Below are 25,171 nucleotides of genomic sequence, written 5' to 3' on the forward strand. Positions count from 1 at the left end.
AAAAAACCAAAAACAGGAAACAAGAAAAAGGTGTTTCTACTTTTCTGTTATCAGTTTTAAAAATTATTATGATTTTAATAAGTTTGACTAATTTTTGGTTCATTATATGACATGTGTCATATGATTTTGAAAAACAACAAACCAAAAAACAGAAAACCACAGCAATGCCAAACGAACTCTTAGCTAATAAATTGTTATTGATAAAACAATACGGAGTAGTAATTACTCCGTATTTACTACATTCAATCTATGAGCTCTCAATGGTGTTACGCTGCACCGTTTCGTCAAAGTATAATACGAAGCATACTAAGTATGTTTTAATAATGCATTTTTCTTATTGATTTATTTATCAACTGACTTTAAGATGTCTCAAGTTTTTTACTTTAAAAATTTTCTTACTATACTGAATATTATTCAACTCACAAATCAAGATTAAACTCGAGTTGTGACTTTTTTTTAGATACTTCAATTCTATCAATTTATAGTTAACTCGACTTACTCCAATTTTCACTATCTACCCACTTCCATCCATGTTACAAATATTTTTGTTAAGTAAATTTGATGTCAGTAAATTTCTAATCTTACCACTAACGTTACTCTTTCTCCCAAGAAAAATTACACTCTCAAAAGTCTCAATGAGTCTCGAATCATAATAGTAGCCGTTAAAATCAAGTTAACTGTAATCAAACGGCGATTTTGCCACCTTATTTTTACCTCTCTTTCACAAAATCACAGCTCTCTCTCCTCTTTCTCTCTCTAAAATCAAACAATGCAGCTCTCTTTCTCTCTCCAATTATTCTGAAATCCCTAATTTTTTTCATTTCCAGAATTCTTCCATTCACTTGTTCTTCAGCAAAATTCATTTGTCGAAAATATGGTTGGTGAGTACACTCAATTCCTCTTTCTGAATTTTCAATTTCTTTGCATTTTTCCCCCTTTTCTTTTGATTTAATGGTGTGTGTAACTTTTAATTGAAGGATACTTTAATTTTTATCAATTTAAGATTTTCTTGCTCTTGTTTTCCTTATTGTTTGTTTGATTTTGTTTTGTACTATTATTAATGTTGTTGTGATTGTTGAATTGTCAATCGAGTTAAACTACTCTAGGTTTACTGTGAAATTCTTGAGTTTAAGTGGTTTCTTGATCATTTTTAGGGATTCGATACATTGATGGATCAAATTTAACTTGTAATATAAGAGTAATATATTTTGCCAACTAAAATTTGAGTTCCTAATTCATTCCACTATTTTTATTAGTCTTCATGTATACCTATCAACGACAATGGTGTTTACAATTGATACAAACTTATGAAAACAATAATGGAAAATTGGGCTGTAACAACACATACAAGTGTAGCACCGACTTTGATTAAGGCCCTGTTTGATTTGATGTAAAATGTTATCATGGAAAATGATTTTCCCATTGTTTTTCATTTTCCTTTGTTTGTCTTTTGAAGAAGTGGAAAATATTTTTTCAATGGTGGAAAATTATATTTTTAATGGCGGAAAACATTTTCCTTAAAAGAAGGAAACCACATTATCCTCACATTTCCTTCCCTATTTTTAATTTCTCTATAATTTTGTGATGGATCCAAACAAAGGAAAACTAAATCGTAGTTGTGGTTTTCCTTGAAATTTTGTTTTCCATAAAAACTAATTTTTCATCGAAATTGTTTTACATCAAATCAAACGGGGCCTAAGGCCCTAAGGGTGCATTCAATCACATAAAATACATTATCATAGCATAAATGGTTAGAAATTGATGTCACCCTTGGTCATTATAATGTAAAATTGTATATTGAGTTGAATTTGTTAAAAAAAAAAATCTCTATTTGTATTAGAGCAACTCCAATGGCAAGTTAATTGTCAAATTAGTTTGACATGCCACATAAGCTTTTAAGCTAATCGTCATTTTAGCTACTTTGAGCTCCAATGGCTAGCTATTAGCTTACTATTTAAAATGAACCCCACCTCCTTAATTTTCATTTTTATATATTTCAAAATACTACCTCCGATTTTTTTTAGTTGCAATTTTGGAATATTTTATATCTCACAAATAATACCCCAAAGCTGCAACTAATAAAAATTGGAGGTAGTATTTATTCTAATATGTTTTATTTTGGCTAGTTCTTTTACAAGCAAATTGCATTTTCTTACTCCAATGGTCAAGCTAATAGCTAGGGATTATTTAATATTGCAAGCAAGTCCCTAGCTACAACCATTGGAGTTGCTTTTAGTTTTTACACTTTCTTTTATCATTTGCCTAGGAAGGTCCACCATTGTTACCAAAAAATTAGGGCCCATGCTCTCTCATGTTAAATGAAAATTATCTTACTACTTCGTATTTTTTACCATATTTGTTTTTTCAATGAAATAATGCGCCACTATCTCCTTTGTAATCCTTTCACGCATTGAACTCAAACACTATATTAGACACTCCTCACATAAATTACTTTAACTTCTTTTTGTGATTTATCATTAAGAGAAAAAATACACTGATATAGTTTTTGTTAAATTTGTCTTGTTGTATATATTTTCTGACTGTCAACTTTTTATAAGATTTCTATATTTAAAAGAATATATATTGATGTTTGAAATCATGCATTGACAAATATGCATAAAGATATATGTAAAATTGTAAACTACAATTAAATGGAGGAAGTATATCTTAACACCTACTCTAGTAAAACTCCGACTAGAAAACAAAATTACTAAAATAACAACTCGAAAACTAGGACTAGTTATGACTTAAAAGAAAAGAATATCTAATCTTAAAATGGTGCCAAATACGTCGAGGAAGGCATGTTGAGAAACTGGAACTGATTCACTACTTATGAGTAAAGATAAGAAGCCCAGTGCACTATGTGAACTACTAGTATTTTTATGCACAAGATATATCCGTGTTTTTAATAATGCACAACATTAAGAAATTAATATTTAATACTTGAATTCCTCAATTTCACAATATTTTTATGTTTTTATTAATTATTTTTTTACAATATTCCCCTACTAGCTTTGACGATTTTTAATTACTAGTATGTAACAATAAATATCATTATGTAAATTATTATTAGATTTATCTCAATATATATTGTTTCATTATTTTTTTTTTAATAATTTATCATGATATATAATTAAAGTTATCTAAGTTGAAGTAAGTGCATGGACAAACATGCATGGTCAAAATTGCTGTACCTCCATTAAGCTTCTATCACAAATGACTAGTTGAAAAAAAAAAAAAAATATATGTTGAAAAGCTCTATAGCAGTTCAATGGTTTGAATTTTGTCATCAGAAATTGGGAAAACATTGCTTAATTCGGGATGGTTAGCTGCAAGATCCACTGAGGTTGACCTCACCGGAGTACAACTCACCACTACTCACCCACCTTCCGGTCCTTCTTCACCTTGGATGACCGCCATCATCCCCGGAACGTAATCATTCGTTTCTCTCTCTGTTTAATTGATGGTTTGTGTTAATGTATGTCTAATTGTTTGATTGCGTTTGAATTTTGATGAAATGGTGGATTCTTTTGGGTTTTAATTTGGCTGGTGTTCCTGTTTTAATGATCATTGAAAAGAAAAATATAAATAATAGTGCACATGATTTTGTCATGAATTTTATGAACTACTACGAGTGCCATTATAGGAAATATATTGGCGAAATTGGACTCAACAACACGAACTTTTAACAAGGTTTTTAACAAGGTGCAAGTAGCAGCATGAACTTTGACAAGTAGCTATAACAACACAAACTTCCTTATTAGGTGCACAAAATATCATAAATGAAGCTTGATACCAAAAATTTTGCCGAAGACATGTCTAATATTTTATTATCATAAGAAATTGTCTGGTATTGCGTGCCTCGAATTTTATGTAGGAAAAAAAATTATCAAACAAGGTTTTGGAGGTCAATTTAGTCAAAAACTGAGATCAAATTTAGCAAAAAAATTACAAAAAAACATCGATTTGCATGCTATAAAAATGTCTCGGTTAAGGTCTTGGGTCAATTTGGACCTTGAGGACTAAATATGATATCAAAATTTGCAAAAAGTTAATAAAATATTAATATTCGATAAAATTTCGGATCCTAGGTTACATTTATGATATTTTGTGCACCCGATGAAAAAGTTGGTGTTGTTACGGCTGCTAGTCAAAGTTCATGCTGTTATATAAACCTTGCTAAAAGTTCGTGTCGTTGAGGCCAATTTTGCCAAATATATTTAATACAGGAGTAGCTGTCCGGCTTGTCCCACATTTAAGAAGAGGTAGGGTGACTAACATATATGAAGTAAGACCTGTGGGCTACTACATCTGTTGTAATTTGGTTTAAGGATGAAATCTTATTGGATTTGTATGATTATTTGTTGTCTTATGAAAATATAGCTCAATTGAAAGTACTTATTTGTGGTGTTAGTTTAATCTTATTAAAAAACCCTGAAGTGGCCAAACCTTACCCATGATAGAATAAAACGCCAGATGTAGAGGCCACAAGACTTGTCATGTTTAACTCCGGCAAGTTGGCATGGCTTATCAACTAATCTAGGAGTCTTGATATTGATTAAAAGTTTAGAATTTGGCTTGACTTATCAAACTTTGGTCGATAGGTTCTTCTTAAAGAATGAAATATGAAAATTTTTCTGCCAGAGTTCGCTAAAAGTACAATTCTTCCCTTCTAATATGAAAAAAAATTTAGATTACATTGGAATGTTAATGCAGACGGAGAAGGTTTATGCTGTAGTTGAAGTAGAGTTATGTGCATGCTGATCAGGGATGCTATGTATTTCTTTTGTGCAGGGTATTGACGACCCTGGTAGAGAATCAGTTGCTGCCTGATCCATTCTATGGTTTGGAAAACAATTCAATTATTGACATTGCTGATTCTGGGAGGGAGCATTATACATTCTGGTTTTTCACAAAATTTCCGTGTAAGCTGGTGTGTAACAGATGACTTGCTGTTCTCTATGCCACAGATGGAATCTATTTTAATGTATATTGTTAGTACAGGTGCTTTATTTGACGCACTAATCTAGATATGGCCTATTTTCTGATTTATGAAGAATTGCTTTCTTTGATATGCTCATCCAGGATGTGCTATTTTTTAAATTACTTGGTCACCATCTTGTGTTTTACAAACTTTTCCAGGCTGTGAACCAGCATGTGGAACTGAACTTTCGTGCCATAAATTACTCTGCAGAGGTATACTTAAATGGATACAAAAGAGTTCTTGGAAAGGGGATGTTCTGTAGGCATTCCCTTGATGTCACCGATATATTGTCTCCTGATGGTCAAAACCTTTTAGCTGTTATTGTTCAACCTCCGGATCATCCCGGGAAGATTCCGTCTACAGGTGGTCAAGGTGGTGATCACGAGGTATAAAATTTTTATAATTTTGCACACAAGTTTTATTTGTTTTATACATTGATACGAGGAATCTATTCCCTTGAAAGTTACAACAGTGTCAGATGCTGGTATGTCTATATTTTTATTTTTTGAATGGTACTGGTATGTCGATATTGATGTTGGGTAATAGTCTAATAGAGCATTTAACTGTAGAAGTTTCCATAAAATTTATGGCAAATATTCGTTATATTTTCTGCTTTTAATCTATATGAAAGCATATGATGGTGGATCTTGTTGTAATTACTGGAGCACATCAACTCAAACAAAGATTACTATAGAAGTTGCCATGTATGGGATTAGTAGAAACCAAGACTTAAAAATAACCACATTAAGTCTTCACAAAATTTGATCCCTCTTATAATCATAAGCACCATGTAGAGAAAGAGCTGACGATTCAAGGCTACACTCAATAAGAATTTTTTTGCCATCACGAGCTCTGAGGTCTGAAGGAGTGTCCGTTTTTAAAAAAAAAAACCAGGATTTTCCGGGTTGGTGTCATTGCATGGATATTTGTTGAGACAAGAACTCCAAAATATGCATTTTGTTGGATTTAATGTAATGTCTGCCTCATAAGTCAATGTTGCCACTTCGTTTTTTGTTTTTTGGTGGATGGAATACAGATATGTACTTCATTTGACAAAGTTTATGTATTGAAAAATATGCGACATATATAGCTGTCTGGTTATTACTTATTAGTGTGTTTTATCTATTCATAAAGCAGTGAATGTGCAATTTTATGTTACTTCTTTGAAAATTTACTAATATATATTCACTGACCATTTCCCTTTCCTTTCCTGTCTTTGTTCTACATGGTAGATTGGAAAAGATGTTGCAGCCCAGTATGTGGAGGGTTGGGATTGGATGACTCCTATCAGGTGGTGCTCACATGAGACTACATGAAGTGTTTGTCTGGAATTTCTTTGCTTCTCCCACGTGTTCAATTTTTTTTTTCTTTTTTTTTTTTTGTGCGGGGAGGGGGGGGGGGGGGGGAGGGAGAAAAGTAGCTTTAGGGAGCAAAGCTTAGTGGAGGTAGTATTAGGTTCTACCTTTGCTCTTCTGCTACTGGCTTTGATTGCAATTCAAATTATACTTTCAAAATTTACGTGCCATATAAGTTTTTTGCTAGAATGACTCATGAATAGAGCTAGCACAGCTAATATGTTACTACATTTAATGAATGTAGTATATGACAATTAATTTTCCAATCATAATTAGGTTTTTCATGTAACTGTAAAACTTGCTTGGTTTTAATTAGCATCTCATAAGTGATCTAAAAAGGGCTATATTACTCTTATATACAAAGTCTTCTTCTTCTGCTTGAACGCCTTAATCCCTTAAGTGTGGTCGACTACATGAGCCAATATAGGGATTTCCCCAAGAGGTCACCCATCCTAGTACTACTCTCAATCATTGTGGCTCATGTTAAGCGATGTGACAGTTTTACACTGGCTGTCACTGGCTATATACTATATAGTCATTTTAATTTGCGTTGGGTTCATGATACATTTTGCATATTCAGAAAAGGTTATGAATCAAATGATTGACGTTTTCTTATGCAGATATGTTTTCTGTTGAAATTGACAACAGGGACCGAAACACTGGCATTTGGGATGAGGTTTCACTTTCCACCACTGGGGTAAGTATTCGTCCAAAATATTTAAGAATCTTGAGGTTTCATCTTATGAATAATTATCTTCCACACCTTGGGAAGCATCGGTTTGGCAAGCTTTGTACTCCATGATTTTCTGATTGTGAGTATAAATTTCAAAAATCTGTCCCCTATACCAGTTACATTATGTTTTTTTTTTCTAAACAAGTCTCTAAATTTCATAGCAGTTGGAAATACATATTTCATTATTTCAAGATGGATGGAATGAATGGGTTTTTTTTTTTTTAAATTTTTTTTTATTATTTTTTTATTATTTTTTTATATTTTTTTTAATTAATATTTGTAAGATTGGCCCAAATATATTGTTTAATCTATTGTATGTGTATTCTGTTTTATGTTTACTTAAATCACAAGGATTAGCTGTCATTACCAATCAGTAAGGTATAGCTTTGACAGTGCACTGGGTTTTTACTGCAAATGTATTCTATTAACTTCATATGTTTAAATTTGTAATCTTGCACTTGTTCTTGTGATAATTATCATCTTGTGAATAATTATGTTGAATGTATGATGTTGATATCTTGTGATCCAGCCAGTTAAAATCATGGATCCCCATTTGGTATCCTCATTCTTTGATGACTATAAGAGGGCATACTTGCATACCACTGTAGAGCTGGAAAATAGAAGTGGCTGGGTTGCAGAATGTTCTTTAAGCATCCAAGTGGAAACTGAAGTTGAGGATAATATTTGCTTGGTGGAGCATCTTCAAACTCAACATCTGTCAATTCCTCCAGGAGCACGAGTGCAGCATACATTTCCTGAGGTTTGTACTTGTCTTTCAGTTTCAAAGCGGTCATCTCTTGCTATCATTCTGGTGTACTTCCCAAATCCAAAGTTGTGTTAACTACTGCTAAGTGTATAAATCATCACTTTATACAAGTCAGAGAATTTGCTACTATTGCTAGTAGTTTGTGTAAAACCTTCTGTGAATGCATGGGATATACTCTTTACTTTTCATATTCTTTCTGGAGCTTATCTTAGTTTGTACTTGGTTAAGGCTGGGTTGCTTACATCTTACAAATACCAGATGTGGATCTGTTGGATCCTTGCTGGTTGGTAGCTATTCATGTTGGAGTAGTATTTATTTATCAAATTACTTATAATGCAAGACCATTGGAAGCAGCTTAATCTAAATCTTGAGTTGATCAGTATTTTTGTACATTTATTTTGACCTTCTCATATACTCTTGTGGCAGTTGGTACTATACTTAGTTTATTTTGCACTTGCTAGATCCAGAAGATGATTGATTATGCTTTTATTGGTGCTACTTGGGCTGAGTTCCAATTCATGTTGTATGTTCTCACTTCTCAGTGAGTTTTGTGCTAAGTCTGTTGGATCTCAAAATGACTTAACTTTTTTCCTTGACCTTGACACAAGTCCTTGCATTCCTCTGGTCAATGAATGTCATTAGGATTGCAGGAGATTTTTCAGAATGAAACTTTGGTTGTGTGGATGGAGTGAAATTCATATATATTTTTTTTAATTATCACGTTATTCTGTGCTCTGAAGCCTCTATTAAATTCAAAGTGCAGATTTTCTTCTACAAACCAAATCTCTGGTGGCCAAATGGTATGGGAAAACAATCATTATATAATGTCACTATTGCTGTGGATGTCAAAGGTTTTGGAGAATCTGATATGTGGCACCATTTATTTGGATTTCGCAAAATCGAGAGCTATGTTGATAGTGCTACTGGTGGGAGGTATGGAAACAAGTAAATGTTTACATTATCATATAATTCATGCGGTCATCCTTACATCATTATTGTTTACAGGTTGTTTAAGGTTAATGGAGAACCTGTTTTTATCCGTGGTGGTAATTGGATTTTGTCAGATGGTTTATTGCGGCTTTCCAAGAAGCGATATCAAACAGATATAAAGTTCCATGCTGATATGAACTTTAACATGATGCGTTGCTGGGGAGGGGGACTGGCTGAGAGACCGGAATTTTATCATTTTTGTGATGTTTATGGTTTGTTGGTAAGTTATTCTCTTTAATTTTTCTACTCTGGTTCTTTCCTTCGGAGTGTTTGGTCTGTGAAATGAAATATACTTGATTTTATGCATTCAGTTTTTAATCTTTCTTTATATCTGATTATTTTTCTATTGTATCTTTGTCCCCTCACCTAATGATTTGATTAGTCTCTTTGGAGGATAAGTGTGCTTTTGACTGTCTATTTGTAGAATATATGCTGAGTTCTTTTGCATTGGGGAAAAACTTTCTGGTATATCCGGAGACTGGAAAAATGATATATGTAGTTTTGGATGTGAATGTTATAAAAGGGCAATGGAATGAGATATTGACTGTTTAGTTATGTTGTGCCTCTGTAAATGATTTAAAACTTTCTGTTCTACATAAAAATATTTTGTAACATGTGGTTTAAAATTATATTGTGACATATATTGCTATGTTGCTGTGCTAGCCATTATTATTTTATTAAACCTATTATTGCTATTGATACCATTGAAATTCCCATACAAGAAGAATTTGGACCTATATTTAGGTCATTACAAACATACTAGGTATTGGAAAACATATCCTTGATTATAATTTGAAAACATATTAAAAAAAAAAATAATAATAACAACTAGTGGGAAGTTTCCAATTAACAGTATTATATACTTCCTCCGTTTATGTTATTTTTTTTACTTGCAACGTTTATCTTTAGAACTATTCACATATGCTACTATTACTACCTTTGATAATTTATAATTAAGAAAAAAAAAAAAACCAAACATGATCTATTCTTGTTAGATATTTTGTCTTAATTTATACTTTAATAGTATAATATTTTAATAATCTTTACTTGTTGAAAATAAGAGATATAAATGATTGAATAATGCATTAGCAAGTGTGAAATGAGTGTGTTGCAAGTAAAAAATAAAAAGGGGAAGTATGATGTAGAATGCTACCTATAATGGGTTGGTTATTCCCATGGATGAAATGAATAATACTTCCTTCGTTTTAATTTACTTGCACCACACCATTTTGGCACACAGGATTTTAGACTAAGCAAACAGACAAATTAATTGAAATAATTTTACCACTTATAAGAAGAAAGTCTTCAATTTACCTTTTTTAATCATATCTTCATATAGCATGCCAAAAAATTGTGTAGCAAGTATAAGAAATCAGTGGAAGTAAATAATAAAATATAATTCTTCAATGATGTGGATCATAGGTGATAGGCTTGTTGAATCGGGCTGCAGTGCTATGAAGAGAGGATCATAAAAACATGTGATATGGTTTTGCATTATCTTTGGAATTATAATCCATCAGAATTTTTAAAGTTGTGAGGATCTTAGAATTTTTTTGTTGGAAAAAAGTTTATTTACGTGGGATAAGGAAAGAGATAGAGAAAAATATAAACCATGAAGAGAGAGTAGCGCTTGGACAGAGTCACTTCTGCCCACATGCTCTCCCCCTTTTATGTTCTTTACTGTCTCTCATCCCAAAGGAATCACTGATTTTCTGGTAGGGATTTCTGAAGGTTTTTCCGTTTTATGTAGTTGTTTCCAGACTTAGGTCTTGTTCGCGTTACCTTAAAAAAAATAATATTCAGTAAGTAAAAATAATTTCAGTTCAGTAAAAATCAGTAACTTTAAAGAAGAAATATAATAGAAAAATAGTAAAAATAATTTCAGTTCAGCAAAAAATTTTCAGTTTAGTAAAATTATTTTCAGTTGAGTAAAAATAATTTTAGTTTAGCAAAAATAAGGTGAAGTGAACGGGGCCTTAGTGCCTGTTTTCATTGAGACCTTATCTTTTACAAGGATAGAACTGATATACAATATTCTTGATTCATGATCATCAGTGTGACAGGATTTTTTTTCTAACTTTCCATGTTTGACAATGTAAAACTTTGAGCATTAATATCTTTGATTATGTATAAGTAAAATTCATAAAAGTTTGATATTTCAAAAATACATATTGTGACATATCATAAACAAAGGTCAAAGTGCAAGTAGTTTCTAAGTAGTGCCAAATTTAAAGTGTGACCATTATAATTAAACGGATGGAGTATGTCTTTGCAGTAATTAATTATGTTGCAATTGGAGAATGTAATTGCATCTTGTAGTGAATTCATCCCTGCTGTAATTTAATTTGGCAGGTGTGGCAGGAGTTCTGGATTACTGGAGATGTTGATGGACGAGGAGATCCTATATCTAATCCAAATGGTCCCTTGGACCATGATCTTTTTTTGCTTTGTGCTAGAGACACGGTGAAGCTCCTTAGGAATCATGCCAGTCTTGCATTGTGGGTTGGTGGAAATGAACAAGTCCCACCAGATGACATTAATGCCGCTCTTAAACATGACCTTAGTCTCCATCCAGACTTTGAGTACGTCAATGGAACTTTGATGGGGAAAAAAATCATGGTGTCTGGTACTGATCCTAGTCAATATTTGGATGGTACTAGAGTTTATGTTCAAGGGTCGATGTGGGATGGATTTGCTGATGGTCAAGGAAACTTTACAGATGGTCCTTATGAAATTCAGAATCCTGAAGACTTCTTTAAGGACAACTATTACAATTATGGGTTTAATCCTGAGGTTGGGTCTGTTGGAATGCCAGTGGCAGCTACTATTAGGGCGACTATGCCAAAAGAAGGTTGGCAGATCCCATTGTTTAAAAAACTTGACAGTGGTTATGTAGAAGAGGTGCCAAACCAAATCTGGGAGTACCATAAATACATACCTTATTCTAAACCAGGGTTAGTTCATGATCAGATCCTAAAATATGGAACTCCAAATGATCTGGATGATTTTTGCTTGAAGGTGAGCTCACATCTCTCTTTTTTTGGTAAAATAATTTTATGGAGTTTTAACCATGTAGAATGTGGATTGACATGTCTTATTGTTGCAGGCTCAACTTGTTAACTATGTACAATATAGAGCTCTACTTGAGGGATGGACTTCCCATATGTGGAGTAAATTTACAGGTGTCCTAATATGGAAAACCCAAAATCCGTGGACAGGTCTGAGGGGTCAGTTTTATGATCACCTTCTTAACCAAACAGGTGGTTTCTACGGATGCCGTTCTGCTGCTGAACCTGTCCATGTCCAGCTAAATCTTGCAACCTATTGTATAGAGGTATATATCTGATTTAAGCTTTCACAACCTTATCTTGAATTGAGCTATGTGACTGCAGCAATATACTTCCTCTGTTTTATTTACTTGACCCATAGCCTTTGGCAAAATATTTGAGTGGAGAGAGAAAGTGTAGTTGGTGCACATGGTTGTCCCCACATGCAATTTATAAGGGTAATTTAGTGAGTTTGACTACCAAAAGCTTACCAAGTAATATGACCTTCCCAATTAGGAAAGTCAAGTAAATAAAATGGAGGAAGTATATGTTTAATCTGTTACAGACTTGCAGTTGTTTGAGCTGAAATTAATTCCATACTCTGAACATGGATTTGATGTTTGCTTGGTTCTAGATGTAATGAAAAATTTCCTTTTCAGGTAGTTAATACAACATCAGATGAGCTATCTGATATAGCTGTAGAAGCCTCAGTATGGGATCTGGAAGGAACATGCCCATACTACAATGTACATGAGAGGCTCACAGTACCTCCTAAAAAGACACTGACTATTACAGAGATGAAGTATCCAGAATCACAAAATCCAAAGCTAGTATACTTCCTTCTCCTCAAGCTATATCACATGTCAGATCATGGTATTCTATCAAGGAATTTCTACTGGTTGCATCTACCTGGTGGTGACTACAAGTTGCTTGAACCATATAGAACGAAAAATATTCCTCTGAAGATAACATCAAAAGTTTCCAGTCAAGATAACACTTATGAAGTACTGATGAAAGTCGAGAACACCTCAAAAATGCCAAATCGTGAGAATCAGCTGAACAAGAACATTTTCTGCCTTAAAGTCGGCGATGATAGTCATGATGATGCCTTGCATAAATTCTCGCATGATACTACTGAAAACAAACTGCAAGCTAGTTTTTTCCAGAAGATTAACAGTTGTTTTCTCCGGGAAAGTAACAGGTCGAGGGTTGTTGAAATCAATGGAGCTGATGCAGGGGTTGCTTTCTTCTTGCATTTCTCAGTTCATTCTTCAGAAAAAGAGAGCAAGGGCACGGAAGACACGAGGATACTTCCTGTGCATTATTCTGACAATTATTTTTCTTTGGTACCTGGTGAGATCATGTCAATAAAGATGACATTTGAGGCTCCTCCGGGAGTTACTCCACGAATTAAACTTAATGGTTGGAATTACTATGACAGCCTTACTGTTTTGTAATTGTCCATGGAGGTAACTAGTCCTCAGAAGTGGTTATTGCTGGTGCAAGGTTCTCTGCGAGGTCTATCTCGACTGAAAGATGTGTAGCAGTGTGTTTGAGTGAGGTGTGTATAATTGTCTGTATTAATATCTAAATAATCTGCTAGTATAGCAAGTAGAAAAACTTAAAATCATTTTTAGTAGAACTGCTTTCTAAACCTCAGTTGCATTCTATGATGTCCATCAGAACTGTAATTAGTGAACTGTTTTTTACCTTAAAAATAATGAAAAACATCAAAGTTGTCATTGTCAACTTATCATCTTTATTGATATAACCTTTACAGCCGTTACCCTTGTGTATATCGAAAACATAGGTATGTCAGACTCTTACGAATAACAATTCTTGTGTTCGGTTAACCCTTTCGTTTTTACCATGGGGATTGCTTTTATTATACATGTGAAGTGCATAACTCATCAGCCATGCGCATGTATATCAAAAAAAAATGGCTGATATAGTGTCCATGCCATTGACAAATACCAAATGAAACTCATTCGGATTAAATTTGAATAACTATGCTAAGATTCTATCAAACTCTCATGTATACAATCTATACATAGAAAAGTTTTCACTCATTGGAAGGCACTGTCAGTTAATTACAGATTTACTGAGGTATTGGAAGGAATTTTGCTGATGCAGTAGAGTCTGGAATGTCTGGATGCAAGCCTTAAAACCAAGATGGTTATTTTGATATGACTCTCATGAACCTATTCATCGAGGAGAATATGCCTGCTGCTCTAGCCAACAAGGAAGGTCCCTCTTCTTCTTTTTCTTGTGCATCTCCAAAAATATACTGCATTCGATACAAGCAGATATTATTGAGAAAGAACACACTTCAACAGAAAATACTATTTCTAAATGTCCCAACTGTAAATCTAACTGCATTTTCGAGTCTCCCAAATCATTTTTGTATTTCATTCTCAACTTTAAGCAGCTGGTTCAGGATATGTCTGGTATTTATACAGTGTGATGTCCTGATCTGCAGAAACTGACCTCTAGTTCTTCAGCATCAGGACGACTGATTAGTTCTTTTGCAAGCAGATACCTGCCTGGTCTATTCTTATCATCATAGAATACCTTCCATAATCTGTTAAAACAAAACAATTAGCAGAAAATGAGTAAATCTGTAACAAAGAAAACTAGTATACAACAATGGTAGTGTATACTTACCCAGGATAACACCTGAACACTGCACCAGATGGGAAAGGTCTCATTGAATAAACCACGGAGAATGTTCTGCATCATATATCAGATATTACTTAATACTTGCAAATAAGGTTGAACCAGAGTGACTAAGAGTACATTCATCAAACATGTACTATATAAACTGGAAGAGAAGTGTGTGAAGCACTAGTGATTATAAGATTCAATCTGATACAACAGCTTTGATTTTGATTGATCTTTATGTATGGTTGGTACTGTTGGTCAAATGAGTTAAAAATTTGAGGATGACAGAGAAGAAAAGTAAATTTACCTCAGAAAGTAGCGTCTTAACTTCCGAACGTTGAATCCAACTCCCACATCTTCACTGACAAGACGTGGATTCCACATGATGAGAGGTCTTGGCTAACAGATTTATGAGGAATTTCATAAGACAGATGCAGGTATGAGTGGAAAACCAATATAGCACAATGTATCATACTCTGAAATTCGAAAAAAACAGTTAAAATTTTCCTTTCTAGCTCTTAGCTCTATCTTATTGACTGCAACTATCATCAAACTACCCATTTCCCTTTCATTTTATCATGCAAGTAATTCAAAGTTAAGCGTTCAGACTGCAGCCCTTTTCAATCAAGTCCAGCAAGACACTTAACCAATGTTAAAGGCTGGAAATGTAATTCTGATATGCTGACTCCTGTATCTCCAGAATACAGTGCATTCATCAAAGTCACAATTTATGCTTTTGATGATGAATAAAAGGGGACATTACCAGTATATTCTCAGTCAACCAGTGTAAAATATTGTTGTTATAAATGCGATCTTATTTCTTTACATCCAAAAGAAAAAGTGACTTTTGTATCAATAACAGATAGAAGTAGAAAACAAACACATAACATCAAGTATTATAACTGTTTTTTGAAAAAAAAAAAAAAAAAAAAAAAGAGCATGGCGGACTTAGCATTGCAAACCGAGTAAAAAAGGACACTATATCTCACACAGGACAATGTAAGCCAACATAAGTAAGTAAATACCGGATCGTCTGAGAGAAGTGAAGCAATTTTCTGGACATATTCCAACATCTGATAATCAGGAACCACCATAACAACAATTTCATCTTCATCTTCTACAGGCTTCCTATCACTTAAGCTGCAAGGAAATATGAACATATATGAACATGAAAAGGGTAGCATAGACTACTAAAAATACTATACCACAAGACAGATACCAGTAATTTGGATATAACATGCTATACCTAGAGAATCCAAAAACAGCATCTTTCCATTGATACTTCAGAAGTGCAGCAGCTCCAGTATCCGGAAAGATTGCTTTTACTTTCTGTTCAGCCAAAATATTTAACTTAGTTACGTAGAAGTGGTGAAGAATCAGTTGATCACTGCCAAGCAACTCCAAGGTGCAAGATTTCAGTATGCCACTGAACAATTTATTTTGCATAATTATTCTTATTCTATGCTTTGGATAGCTATAGATTAATACTAAAAACTAACCTGACATCCTGTTTCCTCAATAAGCGTATCTATGAAAACCCTTGACAGTTCCCATAGCTCAGCTTGTGCGCCTTCATCATCCAAAAATTGCAGCTGAGGTATTAACAACTCAACCTGCCAAAGGCAAAAAGGAAATTCAGGAAAAGCATCAGACTACCAGAAAATTACACATTCTATCCAAAAACAAAGCCAGTTCTTATTTTCAGTTTCAATAATTAGATTTACTAAGTATAAGATGAAACAATGGATGGAACTGATGATCTACTAATTAACAGTACATGTAAGCTCTTAGCTCCTGTTATTCAGAATATAAATCGTTCTTTTTTTTACTAAACCACTCGTTTTTGTAATTAGGACTAATAGGAGTTGGATCCGAACTATCTGAAAGAGGGAGGACCTTTTTTGTTGCAGGACATTCAGACTATTTAGTTTTTAATTACTCTATTGTATAGAAATAAATTGTCACATTCTTGATTTCTCATAATTAAGCAAATGACATGATTTCCCAAAGCACCCTCAACAATTTTTAATCCCCTCCTTAATTATTTTTTAAGAAAGGGAACATCAGGAAATTTAATCAAGAACTATAACTAATTGAAAAGGCAACAACTCTTTTCTAATACTGAAGCACCTACAATGGCCCTTGTTCCACCAGAATCCACGAACGAAGCACTAGCTTGACCGGATTGTCGAACTGCACCCTCCAAGTCAGAAGGCAGGCAACTGTCAAATAATTTTAATTACATGGCCATCAATACACTTCAGCTATGTGAACAGAAAAATATGCCAATTAGGCCGAGGATTATACTTATATAAGTTATCAAACAATCATGTACTGAACATATTGGTATTGGCATGATATTTACTCATCCAATCTAACTTAATAATCACAAAGTACAGCATTAATCAATTGCTTAATCTAAATTCTGAGATAAAACTCCATATTATAATCCCTTAACTTTCAAGCATGAAAACTAAACCAATAAAGATATATAATAATAATAATAAAAAATTAAAATACTTGTACAAATAAACTGATCATTTCAATTTCTCCAAGCAATTTTTATCAAAGTAAAACAAACTACAACCATTGTTACTTTGATTTTTACCTATTAAATTTTTCTCGAACACATAACTTTGATCATTAATATCTTTAATAGCTTTCAATTTTTTTCACATCACACCCAATTTCCCCCTATTTCACACACCCAAAACAATTAATTTTTTCCAACTTTTTTTACAAGATCAAAATTTCCAATAGCAACAAAACAAACAATCTGAAAATCAGTATAATAAATAGAATCTCACTCATCATCTTCTTCTTTTATTTCTTGATCCGGGAATTCTTCAGTTTCTTGGACTTCTTCTTGCTGCAGTTGTACTGGGTTATCTTCACTGCCCTCAAATTTCTCAAATTTAGCATGAATTTTAGTTAAAGAGATTGAAAGATTTCTGGGAAATTGAGTTCTGGTGGATCCATGGAGAGAGGAGAGAGAAAATGAAGAGGGATATCGAGTGAAGTTGGAATTTGAGGAAGAAGAGGAGCAAGCATGGTGGTAGCTCAACAAGCTTGGTTGCGAAGAACTGGCCATTGATTTAGTTCTTTCAGATTCTGCTTATCCTAACAACATTACCAGAAAATATCATTGATAAAGGTGACGTCTGTTTTTAATTGTTTTTTTTTTACTAGATGTGCCAGGAATTAGAGTTGTGCATAAGCCGCGTTGGCTTGAAAATGGCCCGACTTGGTGCGAGCTTACCACAAGCCTGAAATGGCACGAGAGACATACTTGTAGGTCATATGCCTTGTTGCAGTGTACCTCGTGTATGAAATTTATTTTCAATATTTGATACAAGTTTGGAATAACACTTTATTTTCCTTGGTCATTTTCTAACATCACTTTTCACAATACGAAGTACGCTAGCATGACACGTGGACTTGCATGACTCAACTTGTGCCTAGCTTTCGCTAGTATTAAATGTGCTCAGTATGACTTGTTTGGTTCTAGAGTTAGATTTAATAGAGTTGATACTTAAGTATAGTTTGACCAAGATGTTTATAGTTTAATCGATTACTTCTTTTTTAGGGTAATTTACTAATTTGGAGCTTTTGTAAATTTTAACACATACTAATAGTTTCAATACTGAGGATGAATGTGTCATTGCTTTTATAATTTTTTTTTTATTCATTTGATACGGGACCATTGTCTCAGATCGGAACATTTCCCAACTAAGGGCCTGTTATCTTCAGCTTAATTTCAGTTCAGTTCAATTCAGTTGAGTTCTAATCAGTTTAGTTAAGTCCATTTCCTAATTTCCTTCTCTAATAAACAATTCATTTAAGCTCTGTTTAGTTCAGTTCAATTCAGCTCCAATAAGTTAGGTTCAGTAAATCTGAAAAGGGCCTTATGATGATGCACTCACAATCAGTCAAATTTTAGCTCAAAAATCTCACACTATACTTCTTTTTTCCATTCATGTATTTCATATGTCCATCGCGGAGAAATTATTGTATGGTCCCAACTTTTATTTTTATTTCCCCAAACAATTAGTAAGTCATTTATAAGACTATATAAACATAAAATGTTATTAATAAATAGCTTGTATTGTACATGACACACCATTCTTTTGAAAAAATTAAAATTTGTCCAAAACCATAAAATTATAACATGGGGGTATGCAAAACAATTTAGAAATTCCTCTCATGAATTCATGAAAGTACCTCGTATATTTTTCTTCTAATACTTCGTACATTAGAAATTCTTTTCGTGAACATTGAAAACTAACAATAACTTTTGTATACATCCGGTGTACAGTAATTTACTGTACATCGGGGGTCACTTTTTATCAAATTTAGGGTCACTTTTACAATTTTTTGGGTAACTTTTATCAATAAAGTATAAATACTTTGTAACATTTATTTATGTTAGGGTAACATTTATCCATATTAGGGTAACTTTTGTTTATTTTAGGGATAACTTTATAACGGATATACAATATTTATTGTACATCCGATTTATTTAAAAGTTTGTGGAAAACTAAAAGGCATTGTAATGATTATTTTTCTTACCTTTAAAAAAAAAAAAAAAAAAAAAGTCCAAAACCCATTTTCACAACCGGGTCTACTATCGTCATAAGCCCAACCCAAAGAGAAACCAGACGCTCCAGAATCATAAAAGTAGCCGTTATAATCAAGTTGAATGTAATCAAACGGCTACAATTCATTCTCCTTTTCAAAACATTGAACTCCCTCCTTCAAATTTACAACTTTTCTGACCGTTTGAGATTTCGCCATCTTTTTCCTTTCTTTCACAAATAATATCACACCTTCTCTTTCTCTCTCTAAAATCTAACTTTCAAGCTCACTTTCTCTCTCATATTCTCCTCAAATCCCTAATTTTCATTTTTAGAACCCTTCAAATTACTTGTTTTCAACATAATTAATTTGTTGAAAAAATGGATGGTGAGTAGAATTCAATCAATTCATCTTTCTTAATTTTCAATTTCATCGGATTTCCCCCTTTTTTTTTCCCTAAAATAGTTCAAATTTCACTTTATTTTCATTTTATATGCAGATCAAACTGTAGAAATCGTTCGAGAAATTGGCGACGCAAACTCATTTATAGAGTCAGCAAATGCAACACCACATGCTCAAAACGGTAACAATTCAAGATTCTGTTAATTATGTTTTGATTTTAGTCTTCTTTTGTATGATTTTTTGTAGTATTTTTGCTGTTATTCGTTTTTGTTGTGGTTGTTGATTTCAATTTTGTTAATCGATTAAAACCCTAGGTTTTCCGTGAAATTCTTGAACTTAGCGAGTGTTTGTTAGTAGGTGAAATTGGGTTTCTTGATTTCTTGATCATTTAGAGTATTGGATGTGATGATGTTTGATTCTTGGATTGCACTTGTTTTCTTCTTCGTTTTTGAAACATTTGATATTAGGGTTTTAATTAGCACATCTCATTTCACCGGAATTGAAAAATTCTCTATTGTTCGGTTATTTATGAAATCATTTAAGAATAATTTAGGAAATTGTTGATCTGTTGTTAAATTTGTTATTTTATAAATTTGCTTGAAAATTTGTTAATTGTTCAGAATTATGTATTGTAGCACTGAGTGTATAAAGATATCTTGAACTTTCAGATAGAGTGGAGGAAAATACGAATTCTACTGATGCAAGCCAATATTCGAACGAATCCCAAGCAGTTTCAGTTGATGAAGAGCCTAAGCTTCCAATACTAAAGAAAATCAATGATCTAAGTAATAAAATTCAGGTGAACTTCAATATGATAATTATTTTGCTGTTTCTGTGGTTTATCTTGCTTAAGATGGAAACCTTATTGTGTGATTGTTATAGACTTTGAGGAAGGAGCATACATCTCTATCAGTTGAAGTAAAGGAGATAACGAGCAATCAATTTCCCGGCTTTGAAGTTCTAAATACACTTCAGCACCTAAGTATGTTGCCCTTTTATCTCATTCTTCAATTTGTCAATTATGTTGTTGTTGTTGTTGTTGTTTTTGCTGGTCAGGTTTTAAATGGGTTTGAACTGTTATTAGGTGAGGAGCATGAGCTTTTGAAGAACAAGTACATGGAAGAGTCTGAGCTTTTAAAGAAAAAGTACATTGAAGAATATGCTGAAAGGAAGAGGCTGTACAATGAAGTAATTGAGCTGAAAGGCAATATTAGGGTCTTTTGTAGATGCAGACCATTGAACCAAGATGAAAGGGCAAGTGGGTCGACTTCTGTTGTCGAAATTCCTCCTTCCCAGGACCATGAATTGAATATTACTTGTGCTGATTCTTCAAAGAAACAATTCAAGTTTGACCACGTATTTGGGCCCCAAGCTGACCAAGGTACCTGATCGCTTTGATTGCCTTTTGAATAGTGAATTTAGCTTCAGGTAGCGCAATTACACTTCTTTGGTGTTTCATTGACATTGATTTTTGACTTTGCAGAGGAGGTCTTTGCACAAACTTCTCCAATTGTCACTTCTGTTTTGGATGGCTACAATGTTTGCATATTTGCATATGGACAAACTGGAACTGGAAAGACCTTTACCATGGAAGGGACACCAGAGAATCGAGGGGTTAACTATAGAACTTTGGAGGAGTTATTTAGGATTGCTAATCAGAGAAGCGGTACTGTGAAATATGAACTATTTGTCAGCATGTTGGAGGTCTACAATGAAAAAATAAGGGACCTCTTGGTGGAGAACACCAGTGAACCACCTAGGAAGTAAGTGATTCTTAAAACAGAAAGTTGAATACTGCTTGATTACATAAATTTGTAGGGAGTGTAGCTAGGCATGACTGATGCTTAAATATGCATAAACATTCATGTGGGAATCTAGCTACTGATTCTAAGATTTGTCAGCACCAATTGATTTTAGGGGTGGCTTACAATAATCGAAGCTAAATTCCATATATCCTTAAGAAGGTGTTCATGCTTAATTCTGGAATTGTCACTTCTGTCACTTTTCTCCTTTGGCCTTTGATCTTACATGCTTAAGCGATCGATAAATGCTTCACCATACTTATGCAGAATTTTCTTAAAGAACTACAGAAATTTAATAGAGTATCTAAAGATTGACTAGGCAGTTGTTGACTTTTTGTTACCTTGAGTTCTGACGTGACTATGATCAGTTCATAACATCTTTGACGTTCATCCTTGCATTTTAGCCTTTCTATACCTTTGTTAAATCAGCTGTTAAATGGAAGCTGTTGATTTTGTTCATGCAAATGTCTTAGTATGGAAGGCTCACTTGTATAGGGTTTAGAATGTCTAAGTGTTGCATTTTGTTTATTCAGGTTGGAAATAAAACAAGCTCCAGAAGGAACACAAGAAATTCCTGGGCTAGTTGAAGCGCATGTTTATGGTACAGATGAAGTATGGGAATTACTCAAGACCGGGAGTCGAGTGAGATCTGTTGGATCAACCAATGCTAATGAATTCAGTAGCCGTTCCCATTGGTAATTTTTTCTCTGATATAATTGAATGCTACCCTGTTATTGTCTGCAATGTTGCATATGTCTGTCTTCACACTCTGAATGTTATATAATGGACTCCTGCAACTACATTAAATAATGCAATGATGGTAGAAATATTGGAGCAGCCATAACTGTGGAATTAATTAACTTTGCCATGCTTGTAGCTTGCTGCGGATTACTGTGAAAGGGGAAAACTTAATGAATGGACAAAGGACAAAGAGCAACCTTTGGTTGGTGGACTTGGCTGGAAGTGAGCGTGTTGGAAGAATTGAAGTTGAGGGTGAAAGACTGAAGGAATCTCAGTTCATCAATAAATCCCTCTCAGCTCTTGGTGATGTCATCTCTGCTCTTGCAACTAAAACAAACCACGTTCCATACAGGTCGAGTACATGTTTCTATACGCAGATTTTTCAAGACATTCAGCATATTTTTGAACTTCATCGTCTTAACTTAATTGTTGTTAACTTTCAGAAACTCAAAACTCACCCACATGTTGCAGAGCTCTTTAGGTAAGATACTTAATGAAACTTAGCCTATCTCTGAAACTTACCAATGAAGCCTTATTTAACTGAGTTATGGCTGTTTCAAAAAAAAAAAAAAAAAAAAAAACTGAGTTATGGTTTACTTTTCTCATCTTACCCATCTCTATCATTCAATGGCATTGCAGGAGGTGATTGCAAGACCCTGATGTTCGTCCAAATTAGTCCTAGTGATGCAGATGTGGGTGAGACTCTATGCTCCCTGAACTTTGCTAGTCGAGTCAAGGGAATTGAATATGGTCCAGCCCGCAAGCAAGCAGATATCTCTGAGCTCCTTAAGTATAAGCATCTGGTATGTTTTTGGGGAGTTATTTAGCTTGATATTGATGTTCAGTCTTGCATGCAGCTTATGCTTGTAGTCATTTTTAACAGGCTGAGAAGTTAAAGCATGATGATAAAGAAACAAAGAAACTGCAGGATAGTGTGCAATCTTTGCAATTAAGGCTTTCTGCCAGAGAGCATATCTGCAGAAGTCTTCAGGAGAAGGTACTTCTAATACCATTTGATATGCATGTTATGTATTCCACACCAAGTATTTTTCTTAAGAAAATTATCTCAACAGGTGCGGGATCTTGAAAATCAACTGGCAGAGGAGAGGAAAACTAGACAGAAACAGGAAAATAGAGCTGCTGCTTCTATCAGGCAACCAAGACAGGCACAAAAGACCACAACAGAGAGGAAGCCTCCACTAGGTCCTTCAAATGCAAGGATGCCATTGCGAAAGATATCCAATTACATGCCCCAACCATCACCTGTCCAGGCCAAGAAGACTACTACTTTCTCTTCTCGTTTCTCAAGTTCATTCGATGGTAAAGAAAACACTTCGAATGGATCAAATACAAGAGCCATGAGGGGGCCACGAAGGATCTCTGTCGCTGTGAGACCATCAACCGAAACAATGGCACAACCTATGCAGCCCAGAAGAAGGGTCTCCATGGCAACACTCCGTCCTGAGTCAAATTACCATGAAACACCTCTCAGTAAGTCAAAACGCGAGAGTGCATTACCAGGGCCCTCATTTTTTAGGGAGGCATCAAGAGTAAGGCGATTTTCAAAGCCGTTTTCTCCTCTGCCCTCAGTGGAAGCAGCAACACCTATGAGCAGTAGGAGGTTTATGGCAAGCCCTCCTCAACAGGGTTCGTGGAGGCCGAAGCACCCTACCGTGGTTGCCCTGCAGAAAAAGCCAGTTGTTTGGAGTCCTTTGAAGTTGCGAGGCTTGAAAAACTTCCGGAAGTCTATAGTATGATGTGAAAATATGCATTTATTTCTCTGTGTTAACTGCAATTCGTCACCTATATATCCTTGGGTCTTCCAAATCAGTAGGCTGTACTTAGATGAAAACTAATGAATAGAGATTTCAAGCTCAAATATGCATAGTATTTTTATACTTTTCTTGTAACATCAGTGTGATGTTTTGATCAATTTTCCTTGTCTTACAATATGTTAATTTCAGAAATGTTTAGTACAGTTTTATATGCTAAAGAAATTCTCATTCATGTCATTTTTTAAGGCTATGTTGACTTCATGAAAATTTCCCCTTAAATTGTGATAAAATAATAATAATACTTCATAATAATGAAAATTTCCCAAGAACTGACTCATACTTGATTGCAAAATTACTCCTCAAACATTGTATTTGAATATCTGTTATTGGAATACTAGAATAATTGAAGGCGGAACCATTAATTAAGAGTGTACTTCCAATACCCTAAATTCACAATACATGGTTCTCCAACCTAAATAAAATATTGGGTCAATTGAAACAAAAATCGTTGATTGCCCATTGTTTTCTCATACGTTTTAATGATGTGCGTGTACAATATATATTCCCGTTATTTGCTTGTATAGTTTATGGTATTATTATGTTGTTTTGATAAACTAGATGTGTTCTTGGTACATTGGTTAATCTGATGCTATTTTATGTCTTGTAACATTCAATCAAACTTGTGTTCAATATAAAACTTATTCTCTCTGCTTTAATTGGTTGAACATATTTGAAGTAGAACTTGTGTTCAAATATCCCTCTCAGACCCTCCCTCATCACTAAGTAAACCAAAAATTTTGCTCGGCTTTCTCATCCCATATTTTAGCTTCCCTCTTCTATTTAGTAGGATCTGCTGAGTAGACATAATATTACTAGTGGTGTACATATTCCTTTTATTTACGAAATATACATCTAATCTTTTTCGAATTTCACTATTTAAGATTTAAGATTCATCAATATACGATTAAATAAATACAGATTAATTAAGTTGAAAAAAAAAAAGTTTTGACTATAATACTCAAGTACTATTAAAGCTTGGTGACCGTTAGATTAGCTTGGCAATTTGACATTCCGCCACACAGATGCAAAATTGACGGCTATGATTGGCCGATTGGGTTCACTAGGACCACTCCTAATTTTTAGTTTTCTTGTTTAAAGTTGTATGACTTGTAACTCCCAAAAATAAATCTAATTTAAAATTTGCCAAAAATTAATTCGACCGTTGGAACCCAAAAGAAAAGAAGCCGTTACTCCTCTCCCACCCAAAACCCCCCAATTTCTTTCAACTTTCTCCCTCTTCATCAGCTCATTTTTGTAGCTTCAATTTGACTTTTCCAACT

At 33.9% G+C, this 25,171-nt stretch overlaps 3 protein-coding genes across 7 annotated transcripts; 2 read left to right on the forward strand and 1 right to left on the reverse strand.

Annotated features, from left to right (window-relative positions):
- The first annotated feature begins 724 nt into the window (after positions 1–724).
- LOC145574524 (mannosylglycoprotein endo-beta-mannosidase-like) lies at positions 725–13,659 on the forward strand. 5 transcript variants are annotated; one of them, XM_081632336.1, is made up of 12 exons: positions 725–881; positions 3,294–3,432; positions 4,795–4,933; positions 5,143–5,370; positions 6,217–6,275; positions 6,988–7,036; positions 7,602–7,832; positions 8,602–8,771; positions 8,844–9,048; positions 11,181–11,846; positions 11,935–12,162; positions 12,535–13,659. In XM_081632336.1, exons 1-12 carry the CDS (start codon positions 875–877, stop codon positions 13,330–13,332), a joined length of 2,919 nt encoding a protein of 972 aa, XP_081488462.1. In that variant the 5' UTR covers positions 725–874; the 3' UTR covers positions 13,333–13,659. The 5 variants fall into 5 exon arrangements, with proteins under 5 accessions (XP_081488462.1, XP_081488464.1, XP_081488463.1 ...); XM_081632338.1 differs by lacking the exon at positions 3,294–3,432 and having other exon boundaries at positions 4,795–4,994; XM_081632337.1 differs by lacking the exon at positions 725–881 and having other exon boundaries at positions 3,295–3,432; positions 4,795–4,994.
- Positions 13,660–13,802: 143 nt separating this feature from the next.
- LOC145574525 (uncharacterized) lies at positions 13,803–17,687 on the reverse strand. The gene is made up of 9 exons (XM_081632341.1): positions 17,344–17,687; positions 16,671–16,758; positions 16,036–16,149; positions 15,783–15,865; positions 15,562–15,676; positions 14,844–14,935; positions 14,540–14,605; positions 14,363–14,456; positions 13,803–14,162 (listed from the first exon to the last, which is right to left on the reverse strand). Exons 1-9 carry the CDS (start codon positions 17,625–17,627, stop codon positions 14,052–14,054), a joined length of 1,047 nt encoding a protein of 348 aa, XP_081488467.1. The 5' UTR covers positions 17,628–17,687; the 3' UTR covers positions 13,803–14,051.
- Positions 17,688–19,293: 1,606 nt separating this feature from the next.
- Positions 19,294–23,984, forward strand: LOC145576229 (kinesin-like protein KIN-14S). The gene is made up of 12 exons (XM_081634009.1): positions 19,294–19,498; positions 19,611–19,694; positions 20,182–20,312; positions 20,396–20,495; positions 20,598–20,894; positions 20,997–21,276; positions 21,849–22,010; positions 22,193–22,408; positions 22,500–22,537; positions 22,696–22,859; positions 22,940–23,053; positions 23,130–23,984. Exons 1-12 carry the CDS (start codon positions 19,492–19,494, stop codon positions 23,811–23,813), a joined length of 2,277 nt encoding a protein of 758 aa, XP_081490135.1. The 5' UTR covers positions 19,294–19,491; the 3' UTR covers positions 23,814–23,984.
- Positions 23,985–25,171: the final 1,187 nt, after the last annotated feature.

Source organism: Chenopodium album, chromosome 13 (assembly GCF_948465745.1).
Source record: "Chenopodium album chromosome 13, dcCheAlbu1.1, whole genome shotgun sequence".
In the NCBI taxonomy this organism is placed as follows: domain Eukaryota; kingdom Viridiplantae; phylum Streptophyta; class Magnoliopsida; order Caryophyllales; family Amaranthaceae; genus Chenopodium; species Chenopodium album.